The sequence below is a fragment of the Callorhinchus milii genome, unplaced genomic scaffold (assembly GCF_018977255.1).
Source record: "Callorhinchus milii isolate IMCB2004 unplaced genomic scaffold, IMCB_Cmil_1.0 Scaffold1, whole genome shotgun sequence".
NCBI classification, from domain to species: Eukaryota; Metazoa; Chordata; class Chondrichthyes; order Chimaeriformes; family Callorhinchidae; genus Callorhinchus; species Callorhinchus milii.
The window spans coordinates 4,882,389-4,897,107 of NW_024704742.1; the positions used below are offsets into that span (position 1 = coordinate 4,882,389).

The window sequence follows — 14,719 nt, forward strand, 5'->3', positions numbered from 1 at the left end:
TCCCGACGTGAGAAGCGCTATATCAAATGCAAGGATTATTATTATCCTTGCATTTGATGTAGCGCCTTATCACGCCGTTGAGATTGAGACGTCTCAAAGCGCTTCACAGAATACACAGCCAAGTGGATTGTGGATTTTGTGGGCGAAAACAGGGAAGAGCAAGGACTCGCAGAGGTTAGTAATAAATAATAGCCCCTCGCATTTGATACAGGTGCCTTATCAGGTCTTCAAGACAACAACAACAAGATTTCATTTGTAGAGCGCCTTTCACGCCGGGAGGACGTCCCGAGGCGCTGGACAGTTGGGTCAGGTTGGGTGGGGAAACGGTCAGGGTGAGGGGAGGGGGGGGAGGGAGGGAGCGAAGACGTTCTCGGAGCGCTCCACAGAACATAGCGTTGGGGCGAAGCGACCGTATCTTGCGGGCGGAGCGCGGGGGGAGCCAATCGCGCACGGCAGCGTCCCCGCAAACAGCTGCGGGTTGCGTCACCAAATTATCGTGATATTTTTTTTTGGGGGGGGGTGGGGGGTGACCATGACCAAATTAAATGGATGCAGTGGTTGGTGGTTGGTGGTTGATGTTGAGATGAAGTGGGGAGTGGTGGTGGGGGGGGGGAGCAGGCAGCTCTCTGTCGCCTCCCTTGCGGTGCGAAGTGTGTATTACACCCACACACACGCACGCACGCGCAGAGCGTGCGAGGTGAGGCCGAGCGGGCGAGTCACGTGGGTGCGGGCGGAGGCGTCACGTGCCTGCCGCCGCCGCGCATGCGCCGCAAAGGCAAAGGAGGGTTCAGCGCGCGCGGCGACCGTTGGGCGTCTTCTCGTCCCCGCGAGTGAGCGGAGGCGTCGCCGCCGCCGCCGCCCGACCGCGGCCTGTCCTGTCCTGTGCCTCACCGGCACCGGCGTCAGGTCAGTGACTCCCAGGTTGACGTGTACGTTTACCGGCTCTCTCTGTGACGGTCTCCAGGGGCCTGAGCCAAGCGGGTCACCGGGGGTGGGGTGGGGGGGGCCTCCCGAGGGCCGACTGACCCCCGGGCCCCCGGGACTGGCACTGGTCAGCAGGACCCTGGAAGGGACAGACCAGTCACTTTTAAGGGGCGTCGCTGCACTCGGCTCCCGGTAATCGCCCGCCCGCGGGTCACAGCCCTGAGCCGGAGCGGCGGCGGCGGCGGCGCTTTCCCGCCCGTCATTACCGACACAACCACCGAACTGTCATCGGTGAAGCCGCCTCTCACAGCGGTGGGGGAGGGGGGAGGGGGGGGGGCGTCCCAAGGCGCTGCACGGTCAGGGATTAGGACCTGGGAAGAGGGGGAGGGGGTGACCCCGTTACCCCACCGTTAACCCACCGTTACAGCAGCAGCAGCAACAGGTCCAACGCGACGCAACGCGGCGGCAACAAAAAAAAACGCCGCCCCTCACATCATCATAATAATTCATAATTAATAATAATGATAATAATCCTCGCGTTTGATACGGCGCCTTATCGCGTCTTCTCGACCTCTCAAAGCGCTTCGCAGTTTAGAGGGTCGAGTGAATTGACCGGATGTTTGGGGGCCAAACGCGGCAGCCGGTTGCGCGCGGCTATTATATATATATTATTATATATAGTATATATATTATATTATAGCATATCATAGCTATAATATAATATGTTGTATATAATACATATATACATTATATATAATATACATATTATATTATAGCATATCATAGCTACGATGACATAATATATTGTATATAATACATACACACATACATTATATATACTATATATGTTATGTTATAGCATGTTATAGCTATGATAATATATATTGTATATAATATATATATATTATATATAATACATATTATATTATAGCATGTTATAGCTGCCAAAGTTATGTTGGTTGTCGGGTGGAATTTAACGACAGACAGAGGGAGGGGGACGAGCTGGAGGGAGGGAGCACCGGAAGTTATTATAATCCTTGGGTTTGATGGAGCGCCTTATCGCACATCTTCTAGACGTCTCCGAAGCGCTTCACAGGATATACTGTAACGTGAATTTTGTGGGGGAAACGCGGCAGCCAGTTGCACGCAGCAGTGTCCCACGGATAGTCGTGGATTGAGTGCCCAAGTAATTGTTGTTGTTGTTTTTTGAAGGGATTATTACCTCCAGAAAAGCGATCCGCCAATCGAATAACAGCCGGGTTCCTGCTTACTGCTTGGTAAGTAGAGGTGTGTAGAGTAAGGCAAGTGCCCAACATTTCGCCCACGCCGGGAAGCAAACCCAGCAACAAAACGGCAGAGAGCATATGTTCTCTCAGTGTGGTGATATGCTGTCAGAACTTGTCCAATGGAGGATACGGAAGCAAGAGCAACCAATAAAGTAGGGTGAATGTGGTGCTGAGCTTGGGACAATAATACAAAGGAGCCACATAAATAATTGTGAAAAAACAGCAGTCGTGTTTAAAGATCAGCCAGTTTTATCTCGTGCATGGGTATAAAAGGTCTGGTACAATGTGTATTTAGGTTTATTTCTCCCTCAACGTGTTTAAAATCAACAGTAAAATCATTGAGGGATCATCTGGAAAGTTAGATTCAAATAAAAGGGCAACTTAGTAATGGCCGATATGATGCATCAGTTGGCTTGTTCCATGCTGGAAATTTCCGTGTTTTCTACGTCCAAAATAAACTACAGCCTGTAGTTGGTGTGCCGTGTGGAATTCATCTTCAGTGTCTGTTTTCCTCTCTTCAGGCGCATTGATATCTATTTCATTTCAATTCTATTGCAGCGAGATGGCATCTTCAAATGTTTCTAGTAAAACTATCCTATTCAAAAGGGAAAAAGAGTTTTGGTATCGTATTCCTTCCCTCCTCCACGTTCCAAACACAGATACCCTTTTGGCGTTTGCTGAGAAGAGACTGGGACCCAAAGACGAAAATGCTGATGTGTTAATGCTACGGAAGGGCACCTATAAGAAGCCTTTGAAGAATTTTGAGGTAATTGGGAACGGGGATACGGGGATGAGTCTTGTGATGGTTAAGAAGTTAGAGCACTTCATCAGGTGTCAAGTCAGCCTGACTCAGTTGGTAGCACTTTTGCCTCTGTTTTTTGTTAAAACCCCTAATTGTCCAGCATCCTGGGACATCTTTCTGATATGAAGGGAGCTATACAAGTGTAATTTGTTGTTGTCAAAAGGAGACTCTTCGCATAAGTCTATAAATTGTATAAACACTTAAGTCATACATTCACCCGAGTCCTATTCAGTTTCCTATCAAAAACACTTTGATTTCTTTACACGATTCATATTAATCACCTCTTAACTCGTATTATTATATTATTATTATATTATTAATAACACCGCTCCCCTACCCTCCATTCCTCCTGCGTATACCAGAGGCCTTGAATCACAGGGAATCTCAGTCTTAACCTATGACCTGATGTGCACTTATCAGCTGCATTAAATTACGCATGAATTAGATTATTGATTAAATCAGATTTTCAACGATTTCTAATAGTTTACCTGCAACTTCACGTAAGTCATATAAAATGTTATGCTCCTGACTGATATGACTTATGTGAATTATACTGTATCGGCAGAAAATAAGAAAAGCTTTTTAATGCCCTATGCAAGATAGAGATCCATGTATGTCCATATAGGTTCTATATGTTCTCAAAAGTCAGAATGTCACTTATATTCAGCCTAGGGTATGAGGATGTAATTTTCTAACTGGGAAGTTCCAGGATGTATGATTCAGAACAAGATTGTGATTCAGGAAAATTAAATCAAATTTTTATATTACACAAGTTTCCAAGCAATCAGGCACATGTCAAAAGAAATGAAACCCCACCTAGTTTAATGCAAATAAAAATGCTTTCAGTGTTCAACTCAGTTCACTGCTGATGTATGGTCAGATACCGAGAAACTATTTCCTCTGGTGGGGAATCCGGAACATGGGGGCATAATCTTAAAATTAGAGCTCGGCCATTTAGGAGTGAAATCAGGAGGCAGTTTTTCATGGAAAGCATAGTGGAAATTTGGAACTCTCTTCCCCCCCAAAAGGTTGTGTGTGCTGGATTCATTCACATTTTCAAGACTCAGGTGGATAGGTATTTATTAGGTCGGGATATCAAGGAATACGGGTCAAGGGTGGGTAATTGGAGTTGAGGTACAAATCAACCATGATCTTATAGAATGGTGGAACAGGCTCGAGGGGCTGAATGGCCTCCTCCTGTTTCTATGATTTGATGTAATTGCTCATTTCTATTTAATTTTCTTTTACTTTTCACAGTGGGAAAATGTTACAAGCGTTCAGGCTGCAAGACTGAAGGACCACAGATCCATGAATCCTTGCCCTGTTTACGACAAAGATACAAACACTATCTTCCTCCTCTTCATTGCTGTCTTTGGAAATACACCCGAGCATCAACAAATCAGAACAGGTAAAAACGTCACCCGTCTCTGCCACGTCAGCAGTGAGGATCAAGGGCAGACGTGGAGCAATGTTACTGACCTGACAGCTTGTACCATTGGTCAGTGTATTAAGGAGTGGGCAACGTTTGCTGTAGGTCCAGGCCATGGGACGCAGCTCAGGTCTGGGCGGCTCATTATCCCTGCCTATGCCTATCAGAAACAGAGCGGGAGTGGGACCAAGGCACGTGCCTTTACTTTCTTTAGCGATGATCATGGAAAGACCTGGAGTTTTGGGCAGTTTGTTTCCAAAGAGGAATGTGGGGAGTGTCAGATGGTACAGGTAAGCAGAGCTGATGAAAATTGTATCCTGTATTGCAATGCTCGGAGCAATAAACATGGCAAGAAGCAGTGCCGAGTGCAGACTTTCAGCACAGACGGTGGCCTTACCTTTATGGATGCGCACCTGGTAGAAAAACTAGTTGAGCCACCCAATGGCTGCCATGGCAGCATCATCTCTTTTCCAGCCAAAAAATTGTCCCATTTGAACATCTATTCTGATATAAAGCAGCATCACTGTCAGCAAGAGAAGAATGTCTTAAAATCAGGGGAAGATATTGAGGTTATACTGTTCTCTCACACTACAAACTCCAAGTCACGCAAAGATTTAGGAATTTATCTTAACACTTGTCCAGACAGTACTCATACCTGGACAGAACCTTGGGTTATTAATTCTGGGCCAAGTGCCTACTCAGAACTGGCTTTGGTGGAACTCCCTACGGAAGAAGTTCCATTAGTTGCCTGTTTATATGAATGTGGCTCCAGTAGGGAATGTGAACAAATCTCCTTCAGTGTCTTCCAACTTGATGAGGTCCTTCAGAATCTTCTGAGGAGGAAGCCTTAATTCAAACTGAAGAAGAAAATGTGTGATTGAGGTATTGTGAAATAAAGCAAACAGTGCAAATATTTTACAATGCTGATTATACCTTAATAATAATCCTTGCATTTGATATACCGGCTTATCATGTCTTTGGGATGTCTCAAAGCACTTCACAGGATATACTGTAAAGTGAATTGACCATATTGACATTAAATTGCATAGAGGGGAAGCAGGAAAGGAAGAAAAATATTCTTCCGCAGGTCGTATGGATCTGGTAGGATCTAATTCTAAAGGAATGTTGATTGTAGAAACCATTGTAATACCTGTGTGTAATAAATTATTATTTATGAGTAATCCACAGCATATAATTTTCTGGAATTGTTCAGTGATGTCAAACACCATTCTGCTGCATATGTTCTAAAATGGTCAATGGAAATATTTTGAAAGAAATGGCAAAAGCAATTCAATAAAGATAAAATACAGTAAATCCTGTGAAGTGCTGTGAAATGTCCTCCTGACATGAACGATGGAAGAATTATCGGTGTTAGTTGACTTGTTCTCCAGGTGCGGACTGTGAGGCAGCAACGACAACGACGTCAAATTACATTTGCATAACGCTTTTCACGCCCTCGTGAAAGGAAATTCGAGGATATTTATTGTCCTCCTGAGTGTGTCATTTAACTCAGGACATTTAAATTTAATTTAATTTCTGTCCGGCCCTCTGGTTGACTGTTAAGGGCCACTGTGAAATGCAGCGTCGATGAAATCCCACTCCGACCGGGTCTTAATAACCCACGAGAGCACCCAAAACCGACTGAAGGGCTGCAGAAGGACACTCGAGACTGAACCGCTCACCACCAGGGGGCGCTGTAACCGCTCACCACCAGGGGGCGCTGTAACCACTCACCACCAGGGGGCGCTATAACCTCTCACCACCAGGGGGCGCTGTAACCTCTCACCACCAGAGGGCGCTGTAGCCACTCACCACCAGGGGGCGCTGTAGCCACTCACCACCAGGGGGCGCTGTAGCCACTCACCACCAGGGGGCGCTGTAACCACTCACCACCAGAGGGCGCTGTAGCCACTCACCACCAGAGGGCGCTGTAGCCACTCACCACCAGAGGGCGCTGTCCGGCTGTCGGGTCATGTGACCCTCGGGCCTGGCGACTGGAAGTGGAGCCGCGGCCGTTGGTGAGTCAACAGAGACCAATGGGGGGGACCGGGGGGCGGGGGGGGGCACAGGGACCCGGGGGGGGGGGGGGACAGGGACCCGGGGGGGGGGAGGGGCACAGGCGGGGGGGGGGGGGACCAGGGGGGGGGGACCAGGGGAGGGGCACAGGGGAGGGGGAGGGGCACAGGGACCGGAGGGGCACAGGGGGGAGGGGGGGGACACGGCCTCGTGAGCAGTTGTTGTTGCTGTCGGTCCCTAATCGTCACAGTTCCGTCGGTCGGTCGGTTCCTAACGGAGCAACTGACTAAGGCGGAGCCGTTAGTTGTGGAGTATTAACTAAGTTTAACGGCGCGAATCCATCCGTATTCGTCTCCAGAACCAGTCACGACCGCACCGTGAGGCCGAGGTGGGGAGAGGGGCCCTGACGTGGGGCCGAGGTGGGGAGAGGGGCCCTGACGTGGGGCCGAGGTGGGGAGAGGGACTCCAGTGGCCGCGGGTCACGCGGTGGCGGAAGCTTCGACGACACACGTCGCGGTGACAGCTCAGACACCGACACGGACGGACGGAAGGACTTTGCATCTTTGTAATCGCCGTTTGACATCGGAACGTCTCGGAAGCACTCGGCGGTCAGTGCCGAGCGGCGGGTCAGGGCCGAGCGGCGGGTCAGGGCCGAGCGGCGGGTCAGGGCCGAGCGGCGGGTCAGGCAGCGTCTGCGCAGAGACTGAAATCCGTTGAGAGAGGTGTCGGAGGGGTCGGTGACCGTCCGGAAAGGGGTCGCGGAGGTGCGCGGCGCTCGTTGGGGCCGATACAAAGCGAATCCTCCTCCTCCTCCTCCTCCCCGTACCCGCGGGTACCGAGGCCGGTGCGGGGACCCGCGGGGCACGGAGTTCGGGGCGGCGTCTCCCGAGCGTTCCGCTGCTACTCACAGGGGGCGCTCGAAGGCGCCACCGGGAGGGACGCCGGAGCCGCTCTCGTCCCCGATATGGATTCGGGGGCGGGAGGCCCGTCCCCGGCGGCGGCGGCGGCGGCGCGGGCCGGAGGGGCCGGAGCGGCCGGAGCGGGCCGGAGGGGCCGGAGGGGCCGGAGCGGCGGCGCGGGCCGGAGGGGCCGGAGGGGCCGGAGGGGCGGCGCTAACGCCGGCGGTTGTGGCCAAGATCGAGAGGAGCCGACAGCGAGCGCTGCTGCTGAGGCGGGCGCGGGTGGCGAGCGGACCCCTCCCCGCCCTCCGCTCAGGCGAGTACCGGAGCGTCGCGGAGAGGGGAGGGGGTGGGGAGGGGACGAAGGTGAATCAAAAGCTGCGGCGGATCCCAAAGCTCCTCACAGGAGAGTCACAGCAGAGCTCTCATCGAGGAGCTTCAATGGCATCGTTGCCCCCCCCCCACACCCCCCACACCCCCCACCCCCCCCCACCCCCCCACACCCCCCCCCCCCCCCACCCCCCCCCACACACCCCCACACCCCCCCCAGCCCCCCCCACCCCCCACACCCCCCACACCCCCCCAGCCCCCCCACCCCCACACCCCCCCCCCCCCCCCACCCCCCCCCAGCCCCCCCACACCCCCCCCCACACCCCCCCCCACACCCCCCACCCCCCCACACCCCCCCAGCCCCCCACACCCCCCACACCCCCCCCACACCCCCCCCCCCCCCCCACACCCCCCCCCACCCCCCCCACCCCCCCACACCCCCCCCCCCAGCCCCCCCACACCCCCCCACCCCCCCAGCCCCCCCCACACCCCCCACACCCCCCCCCCCCCACCCCCCCACCCCCCCCCCCCACCCCCCCCACACCCCCCCCCCCCCCAGCCCCCCCAGCCCCCCCACACCCCCCCCCCAGCCCCCCCACACCCCCCCCCAGCCCCCCACACCCCCCCCCCCCCCCCCCACACCCCCGCGGGTTGTCCTGATTCCGATGACCGCCCAAAGCCTCTTCTGTGAAGGGTATGGAGTCCGAGGTTCGGCCGTGCAAACCCCTCACGGTGAGGTGTGAAGGTCCCCCACATCTCCATCGGCCCATTTGGATGAAGGTCCCAAAGACTGACCCCCTACTCCCAGTAGTAGAAACAAAAATAAATCAAAACGTCTTCCAAGACAACGATAGCAGAGAAATCCTCCCCCTCGTCTTCGGTTAGTTTCACCGGGAAAGGGACTTTCAATGGCTGTGTATACATATAATGCCACATTTTTCTTCCGCGCTGACAGGCGGCACTGGTGCACATCTTCTCCCCAAAGTGAAAGACACGGAGGGCGGATTCTTTCTGGAAGAAGAAGCGGAGGTGGTGCAGGAGGTGGATAAAGTGATCAGTGAGCCAGGTACCCTTCCATTCACTGAAGGCGTTTGCGGAGTCCTGTAGCTCAGTGGTTAGAGCACTCGCCTCGCGAGCGAGAGGACCCGCGTGAGATGGCCCGGGTCAGGGCAAAGCGTTGGGCAGGTTTCCTGACACACACGCACACACGCCTCTGTTTATCTAACAGTAAGTCGGAACCAGGCTGTTAGTCGATTGGCGGATCGCTTTTCCGGGGGTAATAATCGCTTAAAAAAAAACCCGGTCACTCAATGTACGACTGTTTGTGGAACATTAATGTGCGCAATTGGCCGCCGCGTTTCGCCCACAAAATACACAGTCAATTTACTTCACAGTATATTCTGTAAAGCTGCTTTGAGACGTCTCGAAGACGTGATGAGGCGCTGTATGAAATGCAAGGATTATTATTGTAGTACCCGTAGTATGCGGCAGGACTCCTTCATAACTGACAGATGCATTATCGAAAGATCTGTAGGTTTTTAGCAGACTTTACCTATCCGGCTAAAGGGAAATCTCATTCTACACATATTCTACACATCAGTGGGTAGGAATTTCACCCATCAGGATGTATCTTGAACCCAGTTATTCTGTTTGGCTCAGAATCCTTCCCTGGTCATTTATATTTTAGAAGTCGTACTGGAAACAATTCCTTTTACAGACAGTGGTGTGAGTGAGTGTGAAGTGTACTGTCCAGAATGCCTTAGGTGCAGAATGATTTGGGTGGATCAGTTCACACTGTTAGATCGTATTATTTGATTTAACAGAAGTTGTGCTGTACAGGTCGCTAAACAGCATTTATATAGTACTAAATAATCCTGACATTTAGTATAGCAAAGGTCCCAAACCGCTTATCAGGATATACTGTAAAATGTAGTGACTTGTGTTTTGGATTAATCTCACTATATTAATGGAAATACTTTGGGAAATTTGGTGCTTTTGTCGGCAGAGTACAAGTGAAAAGGTTTCCTGAGCTATTGAACGTGATGTACAATTTACAACTTTATAACTGTGACATGCCGTCAGCCGAGGGATAATCTGTATAGCTTTCACTTCTGTACCTTGTCCTTCAAAATAGGGTTGGAATCAACGACTGCAGCTCACAGCTGACCAGCTCTCACACTAAAATGGTTAACCTCTGGGTCATTGGGTCACCACCGACACCATTCCCCGCACGTGTGCAGCACAGAGGAGTGACGTCGGGAGCGACTCGATGATCTGGAATTCAGCATTTTTTTTATTGGAGGGACCGGTCGGTCGGCTGTGTGCGTGGGAATTGAAAGCGTTGCTTCATTCTGGGTTGGGATTTTATGTCATAAAACATAAAATTCCAAGAGCTATGTTATAACGGGATTCCAATGTCTTACATAACTATTATTAGTCACAGGTGTTGACTGGCTCAGTGCTGTTGCATTGGACCACTGAGTCATTGAGTTAATAATGTCATCTTTTTAATATGTTCTGTGGTTCTGTAGTGTTCCTGACTGTTCCTGTAGTGTGATTAAACATCTGGCTGAGTACACAAACTTCTGAGGGTATGCATTACAACCAGTCTCTATCCTGCCCAAGCTTAGGTAACTATTTAATCTGCTGTTAAGGGTGTTTCTAGTGAGGAAGAGTCTACTCCACATGAGTATTTGTCTTCCTTTCTTTCAGGACCTTTTCTGGAATTCGATTATTTAATGTGCGAGGGATGTGACAAAGAATTCATGGAGTCCTTTCTCAGCAATCGCTTCAATCTGTCTGTGTGCGATGCCTGCAGGTACTGCCAGTCGTTTGGTCCCTTTCCTGTTTAAATGCAATGTTCTGTAGGTTTCAGGGACACGGTGCTCAATCCTAGATATTGTGGTGCTCTCAATGCCTGGGAAAATCTGGCAGGAGGTTGAAGCAGATAATTTTGTTGGTAGAAATTGGATGTGTCTGTGTGGAAACTCTCTTGGATAATATGGCAGAAATGTGTCGTGCAGGAGAGACTTCAGATGGTGAGGACTCTATAGGACATTGTGGGAAAGACTAGATGCAGAATTGATTAGGGATACGGAGAGAAGGCGGAAATGTGAGATGAAAGATAAGCCGTGAATAAACTGGTGGAACAGGCCATGTCCTCCTCCTGTCCTTATTGTCAACTATCCTTAAAAATGGAAGCAAGCATTTGTTTCTTATAATAATCCTTGCATTTGATATAGCGCCTTATCATATCTTCGAGACGTCTCAAAGTGCTTCACAGGATATAGAGTGTATTGACTGTATATTTTATGGGCGAAACGCGGCTGCCAATTGTGCACAGCAGCGTCCCACAAACAGTCATGGATTGAGTGGCCAAATCATTTTTTGATCCACAAACAGTCCCGACATTCGACTGATAACCGGGTTCCTACTTACTGCTGGGTAAACAGAGGCGTGTGGAGTAAGGAAACTTACCTAAGGTTTCACGCTGCCCGGGAATCAAACTCAGGTCCTCTCGCTCGTGAGGCGAGTGCTCTAACCACTGAGCTACAGGAATATAGATCACTGGCAGAAATATTTTTGTTTTTTTGGTGAGCCGAGTGTCTTGGCACATCAGCATGTTTCTGTCTAGGTACCCCCATGAATGGCTAACCAAAGGAGGAGATTTCCAATTTTTTTTCAGATGAATTAAAATAATCATTCAGCAAATGCTGCATTGTATATAAAAACGTCTAACCTCCTGGCCTACGTTTTTCACTCTCTGGGCCCGTTGTTTTAGGTTTTAGCCGTTTCACCGATTGGATACCTTGTTAATTTCAGAGATGCTGAAGGCAAACACAGGCTCATCACACGGACAGATGCAAAGAAGGAGTTTCTGCTGAAAGACTGTGACCTGGACAAGCGGGAACCTGTCCTGCAGTACATGCTGAAGAAGAACCCGCACCATTCCCAGTGGGGAGACATGAAACTTTACCTGAGATGCCAGGTAAATGCCGGTATCTTTCAAAGTAATTCATTTGGTCCAACATCAAAGACAACAGCTTCACCTTTATATAGCATCTTTCACGCCACGAGGACGGTCCCAGCTCTCAAAACATGGTGACTGTGGGCAAATTTGAGTGAATTGATCTGACCAATGAAGAGATTAACATGGGATCATGGAGCGTAGAGACTCATTACTGTAATCATGATTTTTATGATGGCCGGTTTAGATGAATGAGCCGAGGATGTGCACAACTTGACGTACCTTAATGTGTTTAATACCTTAATAACTCTAGAATAGCTTTTGATATTTCCTGCAGAGAGAGCCGCTTTCCCCAAGCCGTGAAATGGGAGGTGGTTGGATAACTGTTGCAAATAAACACCGATTATCCTCTCAATTGAAGGCAAAATATTTTTGGTTTTCACCCCGCGTCAGCGCCAGGGAGAACAACCGTGCGCAACAGCGGCAATGTTCGAGATCACGTCTCTGAGGTTTGCGTGCTTTTTATTTTTCCGTCTTTAGGCGGCGAAGCGTTCCCTGGAGGTGTGGGGCAGCGAGGAAGCTTTGGAAGAAGCCAAGGAAGCCCGTCAAGAAACTCGAGAGAAAATGAAGCATAAGAAATTTGACAAAAAAGTAAAAGGTGCGCGAGGGCGCCTGGCTGTGTCAGGGCCGCCTAACCAGCTGTGGCTCGTATGTGCCCACGTCTCTTTAACTGCCTGTTTGATTCAGGGGAAGATTTCTTTTTAAACTCCCAATTTTTTTTTCAGATGAATTAAAATAATCATTCAACGTTTTAGAATTTTTATCGCCGCTGTCCTGCCATTGCAGTGAGCTGGCAAGGTTCCATCGGTGTAAGTCGATCAGTACTTATTAAGCTTTAGAAAAGTCACAGCCCCTCAATAGCCATGACTCTATTCGGCGAGCGGCTGAGCCAAACGCAAAGGGCTTTGAAAGAGAATGAGGATTCCTGATGGGTGTTGTTAGCTGACCTCAGCCAAGGTAATATCAAACCAAAAAATCAGCTGTAAAACCAGCCAGGCTTTCTTCTCCTGATCACTATCCTTTATCTCCTGTACGGACATTTGATCAGCGCTGAACTTTGATAAGGTTGCACAAATGAATTACTTGCCAAATAAGTTGTAAGTCGAGACTTACAACTTGAATAATGATTTATTTGAGTGATGCCTGCTTATACTACAAGAGGAAAATGTCCAATGTGTTTGTGTGTGGGGGGCTGGGGGGAGTTTTAGAGTGCAGATTTTGATGTAGCTCTTTTGAAAATACTTGATGAACTATTTACCTGTCAGCAAAAAGTCAGCTGTCAATCAGTGATGTCCTAAGGACAAGATTCACTTGTCAAGAGCTGAAGTCTGTGATTGCTGTGTGTTACCTATCAAAAAGGGTCATCTTAAATGACTACTGTTTGTCGTCTTCCACTGTTCTCAGAGCTGCGGCGAGCAGTGAGGAGCAGCCTGTGGAAAAAGCAATCAGCTGCACATCAACACGAGTATGGACCAGAAGAAGCGGATGTTGAGGAGGACATGTACAAGAAGACCTGTGTAATATGTGGTCACCAGCTAAGCTACGAAAAAATGTGACGCAGAAAATGCTGGTCTGCGGTGTCAATTTGTCTTAAATTCGAAACTTTGCATTATGAATCTTGTATAAAATAAATCAATCTTATATAAAAGTCACAAGCGACATTTTGTACACCAGTGATCAGGGCTCTCTCTGCCGCCTTTGACACTGTCGACCATTCTAGCCTTCTCCACCACCTCTTTCTCTCGGCTGTCTCCCTGGTTGTGTCCTTGCCTGGTTCACATCTTACCTTTCCCACGGTCTCCACAAATGGCTTCACCTCCAGCCCCTGCACGTGTGGCGTTCCTCACCTCAGGGCTCTGTCCTTGGTCCTATCCTCTTCAACGTAAACATGCTTCCTCTTGGTGACATCATCCATGGACATGCGGTCAACGTCCACATGTACACGGATGACACCCAATTCTATCTCTCTGCCTCCACCCTCGATTCCAGGAACACTGACGTCCTGGATGAGAGCGAATTCAAAATCCTCGTCCTCTTTCAAAGCCCTCCGTGCCCTATCTCTGTGACTCAGTGGATTATGGCCTGTTCCAGGTCTCCGACCCCATCATCTACTGTCTTCTGGGGTAGTGCATTCCACACTGTCAAAACCCACCTTTTTGTAATTGCTGTTTGTGTCACCAGAGCGAGGAGGCAGATCCTTCAAACACATGTTTCAATGACATCCATCACACAATGTGAAACACAATTAATAATAATAATCCTTGCATTTGATATAGCTCCTTATCACGCTGTTGAGACATCTCAAAGTGCTTCAAAGAATATACTGTAAAGTGAACTATTTTGTGGGCGAAACGTAGCAGCCATTTGCGCACAGCAGTTGATTGAGTGACCAAATTATTATATAATTTTTAAGGGATTATTTACCCCGGAAAGCGATCCACCAATTGACTAAAAATCAGATTCCTACTTACTGCTCGGCAAACAGAGGTGTGTGGAGTAAGGAAACTTGCCTAAGGTTTCACCCTGCCCGGGAATCAAACGCAGGTCCTCTCGCTTGTGAGGCAAGTGCTCTAACTACTACGATACAGGATTCCATGGGTGGAGAATAAGGTGGGTAACCTTCCCTTACCCTTATTTCAAGGGTGATAAACTCAGTAATTCTCTCATTTTCCCTTTCGTTGATCTTCAAATCTAGAATCAAATCCAAGATTGGCCATTGCCTCCACAGATTTTTCATGAAATTGCTGGAACCAATACTGAGCGGTTTCCCCCAACAAGCCAGTGGATCGGGAAATTGGAGAGAAGCATCTTGAGTGCACACTGACCTCCTTCAATTGTTGGCTCAACTAATAGGTATTACAACAAACTGTCAACAGCATACCCGACCATCGAGAATTTCTTTTTCCTTCCTCCCCCAATTTGTATTTTTTGTTCTTGTGCACCAGTTAGTCAGTGAGAAACTTGCATCGTTTGGTCTCAGGTATCTGAATATACTGCTGTGGGTGA

The 14,719-nt window shown here is 49.4% G+C and overlaps 2 protein-coding genes across 2 annotated transcripts; both read left to right on the plus strand.

The window, feature by feature from the left end:
* The first annotated feature begins 2,177 nt into the window (after positions 1-2,177).
* Positions 2,178-5,755, plus strand: LOC103182142 (sialidase-4-like). The gene is made up of 3 exons (XM_007899015.2): positions 2,178-2,201; positions 2,769-2,976; positions 4,270-5,755. The coding sequence occupies exons 2-3, from the start codon at positions 2,773-2,775 to the stop codon at positions 5,290-5,292; spliced, it is 1,227 nt and encodes a 408-aa protein (XP_007897206.1). The 5' UTR covers positions 2,178-2,201; positions 2,769-2,772; the 3' UTR covers positions 5,293-5,755.
* Positions 5,756-6,477: 722 nt separating this feature from the next.
* Positions 6,478-13,361, plus strand: xpa (xeroderma pigmentosum, complementation group A). Its single transcript, XM_042337731.1, has 7 exons — positions 6,478-6,494; positions 7,368-7,672; positions 8,642-8,752; positions 10,399-10,504; positions 11,509-11,674; positions 12,194-12,311; positions 13,118-13,361. Exons 1-7 carry the CDS (start codon positions 6,478-6,480, stop codon positions 13,267-13,269), a joined length of 975 nt encoding a protein of 324 aa, XP_042193665.1. The 3' UTR covers positions 13,270-13,361.
* Positions 13,362-14,719: the final 1,358 nt, after the last annotated feature.

What these genes read in the sequence shown, in the direction of transcription:
- LOC103182142 (XM_007899015.2), top strand. Translation starts at nt 2,773, where the DNA reads ATGGCATCTTCAAATGTTTCTAGTAAAACTATCCTATTCAAAAGGGAA. An exon ending in AGCCTTTGAAGAATTTTGAG is followed by an intron (nt 2,977 to 4,269) that starts GTAATTGGGAAC and finishes TACTTTTCACAG; the next exon opens with TGGGAAAATGTTACAAGCGT.
- xpa (XM_042337731.1), top strand. An exon ending in CCTCCCCGCCCTCCGCTCAG is followed by an intron (nt 7,673 to 8,641) that starts GCGAGTACCGGA and finishes CCGCGCTGACAG; the next exon opens with GCGGCACTGGTGCACATCTT. An exon ending in AACTTTACCTGAGATGCCAG is followed by an intron (nt 11,675 to 12,193) that starts GTAAATGCCGGT and finishes TTCCGTCTTTAG; the next exon opens with GCGGCGAAGCGTTCCCTGGA.